This window comes from Hevea brasiliensis, chromosome 9 (assembly GCF_030052815.1).
Source record: "Hevea brasiliensis isolate MT/VB/25A 57/8 chromosome 9, ASM3005281v1, whole genome shotgun sequence".
NCBI classification, from domain to species: Eukaryota; Viridiplantae; Streptophyta; class Magnoliopsida; order Malpighiales; family Euphorbiaceae; genus Hevea; species Hevea brasiliensis.
In genome coordinates this window covers 89,158,457-89,171,222 of record NC_079501.1, presented here as the reverse complement: position 1 = coordinate 89,171,222, position 12,766 = coordinate 89,158,457, and the positions used below count along the sequence as shown (strand labels likewise).

The 12,766-nt window shown below is 32.4% G+C and overlaps 1 protein-coding gene across 1 annotated transcript; it reads left to right on the top strand.

Annotated features, from left to right (window-relative positions):
* The first annotated feature begins 7,617 nt into the window (after positions 1-7,617).
* Positions 7,618-10,982, top strand: LOC110662426 (NAC domain-containing protein 92-like). Its single transcript, XM_021821377.2, has 3 exons — positions 7,618-7,928; positions 9,083-9,348; positions 10,105-10,982. Exons 1-3 carry the CDS (start codon positions 7,775-7,777, stop codon positions 10,651-10,653), a joined length of 969 nt encoding a protein of 322 aa, XP_021677069.2. The 5' UTR covers positions 7,618-7,774; the 3' UTR covers positions 10,654-10,982.
* Positions 10,983-12,766: the final 1,784 nt, after the last annotated feature.

Sequence of the window (12,766 nt, the reverse complement as noted above, 5' to 3'; positions counted from 1 at the left end):
AATTCTCGCTTTTCTTTTTCCATCTAAACTAGCAAGCCTGCTCACAGGCAAAGGTAAAAGATCCAAAGGAGTTGAAGGATTGAAACCATACACAATTTCAAATGGAGAATAGCTAGTAGAAGAATGCACATTTCTATTGTATGCAAATTCAACAAGTGGAATGCAATCTTCCCATGACTTCAAATTTTGCTTAACCACAAAGACGCAAAAGAGTAGTTAGTGTCCTATTTACTACTTCAGTTTGACCATCGGTTTGTGGGTGACAAGTGGTGGAAAATAACAACTTGGTGCCCAATTTTCCCCACAAAACCTTCCAAAAGTGACTAAGGAATTTAACATCCCTATCACTAACTAAACTCTTAGGTATGCCATGCAACCTAACAATATCTCTAAAAAATAAATTTGCAACATTTGTAGCATCATCAGTTTTATGGCATGGAATAAAATGTGCCATTTTTGAAAACTCACAACAACAACAAAAATTGAATCATGGCCTTGTTTAGACCTAGGTAATCCCAACACAAAATCCATAGACAAATGAACCCAAGGATCACTAGGGGTAGGCAAAGGTGTATACAAACCTTGTGGCAAAACTCTAGATTTAGCCTTAGCACACACAATGCACCTAGCACATACTCTTTCAACATCTCTTTTCATATTCGGCCAAGAAAATGTTCCTTCAATACATCTAAAGTTTTGGCAACACCAAAATGACCCATTAATCCACCAAAGATGAGACTCATTCACAAGTAATTCACGCATGGCACTCTTAGGCACACACAATCTATTTTCTCTAAACAAATATCCATCATGCCTATAAAACTTCTCAAAAGCATTCTTTTCACAAGTCTGCATACACTCTAGCAAAGTCATCATCTTCACAGATATAATTCTTTCACATATTCGAATCCTAATAACTTTGCATCAAGAAGGGCAAGAAGGTTATACCTTCGAGATAAGGCATCACCGACCACATTTTCTTTCCCATGTTTGTATTGAATCACATATGGGAAGGTCTCAAGGAACTCAACCCATTTTGCATGACGCCTACTCAACTTATTTTGCCCCTTGATATGCTTCAATGACTCATGATCCGTGTGGATGACAAATTGCTTTGGCCAAAGGTAATGTTGCCATGTTTCCAAGGCACGTACCAATGCATACAACTCCTTGTCATATGTAGAATAGTTTAAAGTCGCTCCATTAAGCTTCTCACTAAAGTATGCTATTGGTCTCTTTTCCTGCATTAAAACGGCTCCAATACCTATTCCCGATGTGTCACACTCAATCTCAAAAGTTTTAGAAAAATCAGTAAAGCCAACACAGAGCGGAACATAACATCTCTTTAATTTTGTGAAAAGCATCATCTTGTTTCTGTTCCCAAACAAAATTAACATTCTTTTGACAAGATCATTCAATGGTACTGCAATGGTACCAAATTCTTAATAAATCTTCTATAGAAACTAGCTAGTCCATGAAAACTACGTACTTGGATGCGATCTTTGGAATGGGCCAGTCTCTAATAGCTCTAATTTTTTCATCATCAACTTCAACACCGTTAGCACTAATTACCAATCCTAAAAAGACACCCTTTTCCATGCAAAATGAACATGACTTCAAGTTAGCATCTAATTTTTCCTTTCTTAACACAGCGAATACAGCACTGAAATGAGGCATATGTTCATTCATGCCTCATCAGTAAACCAATATATCATCAAAATAAACAACAACAAATTTTCCAATAAAAGCACGCAACACATGATTCATCAATCTCATAAAAGTGCTAGGAGCATTAGTTAGCCCAAAAGGCATCACTAACCACTCATATAGTCCATGTTTTGTTTTAAATGCGATCTTCCATTCATCACCTACTTTCATGCGAATTTGATGATATCCGCTTTTCAAGTCAATTTTGGTAAAAACACAAGCACCACAAAGTTCATCCAACATATCATCCAATCTAGATATAGGATGGCGATACTTTCTGATGATTTTGTTGGCCGCCCTACAATCCACACACATGCGCCATGTGCCATCTTTCTTGGTACCAAAAGGACGGTACAACACAAGGGCTCATACTTTCTCTCACATATCCCTTAGCTAGCAATTCCTCAACTTGCCTTTGTAATTCTTTGGTTTCTTGAGTGGTTACTTCTATAGGTGGACGGTTGGGAATAATCGCTCCAGTACAAAATCAACTGGTGCTCAATCCCTCGAATAGGTGGTAGTCCAGTGGCATCTCCTCGTAGTACATCCTCATATTCTGCAAAGGGAGACAACAACACTAGGCAAATTGGGGTCAAGGTCGATGTGGATAAACAAGAGTCCTTAAACACAATTAATAACATTTGCTTGTTGGCAAACATGGCATTCCTCACATCTCTTTCTTTAGCATACAAGCTTAATTTTCTCTCCTCTTTCCGCATACTCTCCTTTTGCGCTGAAGATTCACCTTTTCAAGCACTCTTGGAATGTTTTCTTTACTCTCTTTTCTTTCCTCACAACCACCCTTGTCTTGCTCACTCACAACATTTTCACTCAATTTCTTTTCACTCCTTCTTTTCTTCTCTGCTCTCTTTCGCCACTCTTGATTTTTCCTCACCCATTGCTTGCTTAAGCCTTGTTTGGTCTTCATAAATCTGTATTGGTGTCATATGAGCCAAAAAGATTTTCCTTCCATTCATTTCAAAAGAATACCAATTTTAATAACCATAGTGGATCACATTTCTATCAAATTGCCATCTTAGGACAAGTAAAAAATGGCCACTTGCATTGGAACCACGTCACACATAACCTCATCTTGATACTTTCCTATTGCAAAGGAAATCAAGACTCGTTTGTTACTTTCACCTCACCACATTCATTCAACCACTGCAATTTATAGGGTCTAGGTGTTTCGAAGTCCTCAACCTTAATCTCTGCACCAAAATAGTACTAGCAACATTGGCACAACTTCCCCCATCAATGATGACACTACAAGCTTTGTCTTGGATAAGACACCTTGTATGAAAAATTGTTTCTCTTTGCAATTCATCACCAACATCCTCCTTTACTTGAGTATTTAATGCTCTCATAATCACTAGAGCACTTCCTTCAACAAAGATATTCTACCTCTGCATCCTCCTCCCTGAAGATGTGGAATCACTCACAATTTCCTCCTCAGTTCTTATCTCACCATTTTCTCTCATGACCATGACTCTCTTGTTAGGGCATTGAGAAGCTATGTGTCCACTGCCCAAACACCTAAAACACTTCACGTCTCTATTTCGGGTAGTAGTTGCAACCTCCTTTCCTTTACTTTCTACAAATTTCTTCTCCGCCTTCTTTTCCTTATCCTTATCCTCATTTTTCTTATAGTTGCTAAAAGCCTTTTCCCTATCCTCCTTCTTCCAGTTAGACTTCCAAGATGAAGAAGTATCTGCATTTCCTCCAAATTTTGACTTGCTTTTAAGTTGCCTTTCTACCTTCATAGCCATGTGGACCATATCCTCCAACTCAACATAGTGATGTAACTCAACAATATGAGCAATCTCCTTGTTTAGCCCATTCAAGAATCTAGCCATGGTGGCTTCTCTATCCTCCTCTACATTTGCTCTAATCATAGCAATTTCCATTTCTTTATGATAATCTTCAACACTTTTAGAACCTTGAGTCAATTTTTGTAACCTCTGATGTAGCTCTCTATAGTAATGACTAGGAACAAATCTCTTCCTCATTATAGTTTTCATCTCACCCAGGTTGCAATTGATTGCTCATAATTTCTCCTTCTACTAATCAACACTTGATCCCACCATACCAAAGCATAATCGAGAAATTCTCTCTGCTAACTTTACTTTCTTTTCCTCTGAATAGTGATGACAATCAAACACACTTCTACCTTCCTTTCCCATTCAAGATACACATCAGGATCATTTTTCCCTTGGAAAGTAGGGATGCTTATTTTAATACTTTTGTTATTGTCATCTACCATATTCCTCTCTATTTAGTCTCTTATTATCCTCCTATCGCCATTCCTCCTATCTTCACTCTTCTCTCATATCTACCCCTCCTAGGTCTTTCAACCTCAAAATCATAGTTATCAACCTCAACTTCATCAGATTCAACTACTGGAGGTACAAGATCCCTCCTATTTGGCCTTCTCTCATTTTGCCTATCTCTTTGCTCCAATCTTTCCAACCTATCTATGATTTCATTGCACACAACATTCATTCTTTCAAATTGTTGTCCTGACACTGCATGTAGAATGGATTTTCACCTTGCCCTCACTACCATCACCCCTTCTAGACATGTTTTCGCACTGCAAGAAAATGGTTAGTGTAAAGAAAACACCTCACTCACTCCCTTACGTGTTTACACTCAACAGAGGACACTCTACTCGTGTTTAACTCAACAAGGCTTTTTCCTCTTATGAACTCACCACTCTGTGCCTTTTACCTCTCTTGGCTATGTCCACAAGTTCTTATCAAACTCAAGTAACTCAAACCAAGACTGTACCCACAAAAATTTAACACACAATAAAATTCTTGAACGTGACGGATCAAAACGAGTAATCAAGAAAACAATAATGTGATTCAAGAAGTCAAGAAAATATAGCTCAAGTATGGAAATGTAATGCAATAGGAATCAAGAAAGAAGACACCAAAATAAAAGAGTAGTAAGATGGAAAAGAGACAACCTAAAGTAGAGATATTAAGCTTAAATATCCAAGTTTGCCACCAACTTATCACAATTACCAGCTTCACACTATACACCAAGAATTTCATAAATTTAGGATCACCAAGCAACTGTGTGTTTTTTGATCTGAAATTGAGTAGGCATATGCCACCCAAGCCGGACCAATTGCTTCAAGAATTTCACGCTTTTCTTGACAGACTTACTATGTAAATCAAATATAATCGTGTTCGCATAAAATTTTGGTTCCCCACACAAACGATTAAATTTTGAGCTCAAATTTAATTTGAGAATAGCTCAAATGTGGCAAAAATGGCCTGTAAATTTTCAGGAATTTCAGTTTGATTTGCTATGTGAACTTAATTTGATCGTGTTCACGCAAAATTTTGGTTTCCCACACAAACGGATGAATTTTAAGCTGAAATTTAATTTGGGAACTACTGATATGGGGTATAAACACTTGGTAAATTTTCAGAAATTTCTGGTATATTTGCTATGTGAACTTATTTTGATCGATTCTCTGAAAATTTTGGTTCCCCACACAAACGGATGAATTTTAATCTTAAATTTAATATTGGATCTATTGATATGGGGTATAAACACATTGTAAATTTTCAGTAATTTATTGTTTTATTTGCTATGTGAACATAATTTGATCTGTGCCACAAAATATTGGTTCAAGCAGTAAACGATATCAAACAACCCCAAAATTTACACCCAACGTCTTAAATACACCCAAATAATGTCGTACAGCAGGCCAAATTGGTAAGTCAAACTCATTGAACCAGATAATCTCTCATGCTTAATATCAAAATGAAGGAAGCAAAATGGATGGCTAGAATAATCGCTTCAGCTTGATTAACCCAAAACCCTAAGACAAACCCAACAAAACAAATTTTTAAACAAACAGTCCAACTAAACCCCAAGAGCCAAACAAAGAAATATGAAGAAGGTAAGAAACACAAAGAATAAAAGCAAATAGAGAATCTACCTTGTTTGGACGCCCTTTGCTCGATACCAAAGCGATGTGAACCTTCAAGTAATTGGTAACTTGAAAACCCACATTCAAGAATTAAATGAACAATATGGAAAGCACCAAATCAAGATGTATGAATTTGAATCTTTGAACCAAAGACAATCGATTGTTGTGTAATTCAAAGAAAATATCGTAAATGGGATTCTTGACCTAATTCATATGGAGAATGAATAAACCAAGAATATTATGCACATTAAACCTTGCAAGATAGAATCTCAGCAAGTTAATGAGCTTCACAAGAACAAAGGCAACAGCCAATTTACTCACTAGAGGAGCAGAAACAATCTCTCATTAATATTCAAGTGTGTGCTCTACTCTCTCATTACACTTGTATTTATAGCCTCTTGGCTTCAAAGCTAAAGGCAAAAATATCCCTACTTTTGTAACAAATTGTAGGAGCTTTAAGTCCAAACAAAAATTAATCTATCAAAAGACTAAAAACTTACAAAAAGTAAATTTAATGCAAGACAAATAAGGGCATTTAAGTCCAAAAGAGAAGTGGTTATAACAGATGGAATATTCCTTGAAAAAGGTGCCAGCAGATACATGTACATGGGTTGGATCTGGTGCATGCATGTCCACAGGTTATTCCATGTAATCTAATGCTCCATATGACACCTGGTCACTTCTAAGCATAATTTTCACCAAATTTAATCCTTTACATTTTTCTTCATGCCATTCCAGCTTATAATCCTTGCTCCTTATGATTTCACAAATTAAATTCTGAAGTGATTTAGCTCTAGCCCTAGTAATTGGACCTTGGATGAAATCCTTTGTTGTGGATGTAGCTTGATTCTCATCAAATTTACTTTAATCTTTTATCTATTTTAAGTTTGAGAATGCTAGATTAAAAGAAACGGCTCAATATTTTACATTAAAATCTTTGTTTTTGTGCTTTGAAAGAATATGTATTCAAAAAATATATAGATGGTCCCCAAGTCCCAACAACTCCACTTAATTTGGTTTTCCTTCTATTTTTTTTTATTTTTTAAGAATAATTTTTTATTCATAAATGAAAATAATTAAAAATTATTAATTTATTTAAATTTGTTATCAATAAATTGTAATTTAATATAATCTATTAATATTATTATACTAATATAACTTTTTTTATTAATTTTTATCTTGTATTAATTACATAGTTGTTCTTTTCATTTATTTTAATTTTTTATGGTTTAAATTATACACAATCTCAATTAATTTTGTAGATTTTATAAATAAGAAAAAAAAATTTTAATTGACTTTACATCATTATATATATATATATATCAATGAGGATATTGAAGTTTTCTTCAAAACGATAAGATATCATGTTTGAATTATAGTCGAAGCTATATATATCAATTTTCATATTTTTCATATTGGATGTGGCACTGAACATGTTTAAATGTTTATTAAATATTATCAATCATTGTGATCAATATTAAACTTGTACACATATAATGATTTAGTGGAAAAAAAAAAGTCCAATATACAGTGATGTGGACATATTAAATGAGAGAGAAATAGAGATGATGTAAGGAGCAAACAAGTGTCAAAAAGATATCGGTAACTGAGAATAGTGAAGGTGGTGATTGGACTAGTGTTTGGTGGGTAGAAATGGGTGAAGGTGGTTGGGCAGGATCATAGAAGAAAATGTATATTTGAGGTGTAAACAAGACTCAACCCTCGTGCAGGAAACTTTTCCATTCATTCATCATCAAATTAATTGGTCTCTTTAATAAATTAATGCCTATTTTAATATTTTATAGCATATTTCTTCTTCTGGCCCTCATAGTCAATGGGTGATTTATGCATATAGTGACGGTTTTTTTAATTGTAAAATTAAAAGTCCATGAACCATCTTTGTCAAAGTGTTAGCTGCAATTATCAAGATAAAAGAAAGGGACTAGTTAGCTAGCCATGGCTGCTTCTTCTTGAAGGGTGATTTATGGGGAGGACGTAGAACCTTAATATAATGCTTTCTTGCTGATGCCATTAGGGCTTAATTGCTTTCAATAACTATACATTATATCACTTAACTGCAGCCCACCATTGATCAGTTCTTGAATCTTGAGGGAACAAAATATGGAGGAAAATCTTCCTCCAGGGTTCAGATTCCATCCCACAGATGCAGAGCTCATTACTTTTTATCTAACACGAAAGGTTTCTGATGTTAGTTTCACGTCTAAAGCTATTGTAGATGTTGATCTCAATAAATGTGAACCTTGGGATCTCCCAGGTATAGACCTCTTTCTTCTTCTTCTCCATTTTTCTGCTTTATTATTTTGCATGTGTGTGTGGAGTTTGAATGCTTTCTGTTTATATAGCTAGTTAAATTCTCAGCCTTTGCAGGTTTTGTTAGAGATATAAAACTATTTTTAAAACCTTCGTCTACAAGCTTGATCTTTTAGATAGAGTGGGTTTTGGACAGGATATCACAGTCTCATAAACTAAATAATTCAGAATTCGAATCATGATAGCCCTTGTGTGTTAGAGTGTATTAGAGATATAAAACTATATATTCTTGGAGTCTTTACATACAATATTAAATTTTTAAGTTGAGTAGTTTCTTAACAGCTTTTTAAGTTGAGTGATTTCTTCGCATGTTCATGTTGAAAGGTTGAGTTAATTGCTTTCCTTTCTTTTAATTTGCGACATAAAAGCCTCAGGTATCAGAATTTGAATCTCGTATCTCTTGGCACTTGACTATTGGGTTACTCGCTCAATGGCTGGAGTCTCTTTGGCTCGTTGGAATTATATTAATACCAACATTTATCACTTGGATAAATTTCCTTTGGAGTTCAATATAGTCTATGTTTTTGCTGCTAATGTCACTATACGTTGTTTTCTAACCCAATGTTTTTGTACACAATTGAGAAAATAAGAAAAAGATTTTCATCACATAAGACCAAAAGAATTTTCAAACAAATAAGCTTAATTTTCTTTTAACTATAAATTTTAAGTTTCTACGTTTTATTTGATTTTGACAGAGTCTCGAACTCAAAACTTCATAATATTAAAGACGATTCCAGTACTATTGAACTAAAACTCATTACTTAGGTAAAGTTAAGTTTCATTTCTTAATCCAAGTGCTGTCTAAGTTAATTAGCTACATGAAACATAAAAGAAAAGTTTCGAATTAAGTTCCCCTCCTTCGTCTAAAATGCACCTCTACTTCACTTTTTGTGACACCAATATTAGGAAGTGTTGCAGTCGTCTAAAATTAGCTCTGAAAATTCATAAAATAGAATAATAAAAAATTATATATTTCTAATGACATCATTTAGTTGCATGCCAAGACTTTTAGAGTACAAAGATTGTTATTGTTAATGATTTTACGATAAAAGAATAGAAAATATATAAAACTGGTGAGAAAAATAAAATTTGGCTCAGGCAAGGCTTCCATGGGGGAGAAAGAATGGTATTTTTTCAGCTTGAGAGATAGAAAATACCCAACAGGACTTCGAACAAATCGAGCTACTGAGGCAGGGTATTGGAAAACCACAGGGAAGGATAAGGAAATATTTCGTGGTGCAGAACTGGTGGGTATGAAAAAAACCCTAGTCTTCTACAAGGGTAGAGCTCCAAGGGGTGAGAAAAGTAATTGGGTTGTGCATGAATACAGACTTGAAAGCAAACATCCTTGCAAGCCCACTAAGGTATATTTCAAATTTCATCCCATTTGTAAAAGAATCTTATTCTCTGATTAAATTCAATTCAAATAATTGCTTTTCGATCAATTTTCATATTTAAAATTACGGAATTCAATTTTTTTTGTACTTTAAAAAATTTATTTTAAAAGAAATAAAAATTATTATATAAAAATTCAATTAAAATATTTTCTTATAAATTATTTATTTTAAAAGAAATCATTTAAGAATTCACTTGAATACTTCAAAACTTAAAATAAAAAACATTTGAATTTATTATTGTGTCAAAGTTTTTTCTTTTTATGATTTTTCTCATGAAATATTCTAAATAAGCCAAGGTTGATTTTAAATGAATCTTTAATTGTAAATTAATTTTTATATTTAATATTGTTATATATATATATATATATATATATATATATATATAACTATTATTGGAATCCTTATATATAAGATTAAACTTTTAGATTGAATGTTTTCTTGAAAACGCTTAAGGCTGACAATCTTGGCAATCCTATTTATTAATAGAAAATAAATATTTTAATATAAGACAAAGTGTGGCTCCTTTCTTGATACATAACTTATGATCTTAAATATAAATCACTTGCAAATTCTATAAATTGTTATAAGATTTAAGTGGAGTTAGAAATAAATTTTATAAAATTTTATAGAATTTATTTATACCAGACAAGCTCTTGAGCATTTTCAATCCTTATACATTGTCTCTATTTTCTCTAATTTCTCTTGGATTTGAAATTCTTGCAGGAGGAATGGGTAGTTTGTAGGGTATTCCAAAAGAGCTCAGCAGCAGCTAAAAAACCACAGCAAACAGCATCCTCTCAACAGTCTCTAGGGTCTCCATGTGATACAAACTCTATAGTCAATGAGTTTGGAGATATTGAGTTACCAAACCTAAACAACATTGTGAATTCATCAAATGGGTTCAACAATATCCCAACACAAAGTAGTTACAACAACGAAACCAATGTAAATATGAGCATGAACATTCATAATTGGGCTGCAACAAGAGAACAATCCTCACTCTCATGGCCTTCAAGCTTGCTAAGTTCGAATCTTTCGATGAATTCCTTGCTTCTCAAGGCATTACAGATGAGGAGCTATCAACAAAGAGAAGCTTCTGCTGCTGCATGTAGTAGTGATCATCACTCATTTCTCACGCAAGTGAGTACTCCTCAGTTTGGAACTGATTTATGTTCAAATTTCCAGGGTTCTTCTTCTTCTTCCAAGGTTTTAGAAACAGTGCAGCAACCAGTACAGCAGGAGCAACCATTTAATTTGGACTCCATTTGGTGAAGCTGTAAAGTTGAAAACTAACTTCCTTTCTTTGCTTAATTGTCTTCAACCAATAGCTCACGCATGTATGACTCAAGAAAAATAATTAATGGTTGGTGTAGTTAGATGTAAAAATCGAAAAACTTTTAAAAAGTATCTGTGGCTATGTGTCTTTAGATTCAAGTGCTAAGTTGATGTATTAGGGCTTCAATGTGAAGTAACTAGCTAGGGTACGTAATTAATATTAAAGTCCTTAGTTCTTTAGTAATTGTTATATTCATGTCCTTCCTGTACATGAGATTAATGTTCCATGTGAAATGAATAATCCTAACAAATGGATATATAGCTTTGTTTATGCATTGTTCTATGGATCAATTAAGCTAATTTCCTGCTTCTATCTCCGTACATTAATAATTTGAACCTTTCCATTGGTATTACCAATAAATTTTGAAATCTGTGGATAAATGGAGAGAAAAATAATAAATAATAAATAAATATTACAGTCCGTTGATAAAAAAAAAGAAAAATTATTTTTAATAAAACTAATAAACTTTAATATTATTTGTAGATTAATTTTTTTTAATTATTTTTTTATTATAAATATGTTTTCATTTTATGACTAATACTTATTATAAATACATTATAATGGGAAGAAAAAGTGGTATTTGATAAAGAAAAAAAAATGAGGAAATGAAATGAATTATATTAATAAAAATGCAAAATATATAGTAAAAATAAAAATAGAGAAGAAAAAAAATGAAGAAAATGAGAGAAAAGAGAAGAAAATGAAGAGAGAAGAGAGAAGAAAATGAGAAAAAATAGAAAAAAATGATAAGAGAAAACAAAAGAAAATCAGATAAAAAAATAAAGAAATGTGAGAAAAAAGAATAAAAATTGAAATAGTAGAGAAAAAAAAATTGAATGAATGAAATGAATAAAGAAAAGGTGATATTTGTAGATATATACACATGAGTTTAATAATAGATTTGAAATTTGTTAATAATTAAAAAAAAAGAGGCTTTTAAAAAAGAAAGACGGGATTTTACCTCTCAAATTTACCAATGACTTTCAAATTCATTGGTAATTTCAACATCCATTTTTTTAATCTCACAAATTATCAACCGTTTTGATAATTAACTAATGAATTTTATAATCCATTGCTAAATTACTCATGAATTTTAAATCCGTTGGTAATTTAAACATTATTTTTTATTTAAAATTCATTGGTAAAAATCATTGTTGTACTTGTAGTGGTATACATTAATATTATTAAAATAAAACTAAATAAAATTAGCAAAAAGAATAAAGCAAAAAAAAAAAAAAATTATATCCTCAGTGAGATTTATTATGAGGATATGAAAAAAGAGAGCAGGAGCAAGCAAGATGAAAAGAAAGGAGAAAACTTTATACTCCATTGAGTAGGCTATGCTGTACATAGACACTTATTAAATTCATTTTTATGATCTACACATGAATTGAAAATGAGATTGGAGTGAGACTAGATAGGAACTATAAAATAATTCTTTATAGATCATAATAATCATAAATATAATGTGAATAATAAATATAAGATTCAACTATCACTCTAATAATAGATATTGAATAAATAAATTTTCATAGATCTAGAAGCGTACCTAATGTGAAGTTTAATTGAGCAATGATAATAACTGAGAGATATTTTATTCAATAAACTAATTTATCCCTCTTGACCCTTCTTGATTTACACACAAAACTTTAGTGATGGAAGAGTTTTTTGATATGACCCTAGTATCCCCGACTTTATGAAAGAGAATGTGTGTGACCTTATGAGTAGAGGGAGTATCAGCTTATATATATATATATATATATATATATATATATATATATATATTTTTTGATATGACCCTAGTATCCCCGACTTTATGAAAGAGAATGTGTGTGACCTTATGAGTAGAGGGAGTATCAGCTTATATATATATATATATATATATATCCAAGATATCTATAAAGTATCTTTATATAATTAGAATTAAGATTTGTTTTAATTAAAGTAAATATCAATTAATATCGAGTTACATTAAATGAATTTTTAGGTAATTCGATGAGATCCTATACTTTATTTTGTTCCATAGATTTTAACTCATCTTTCATGGCA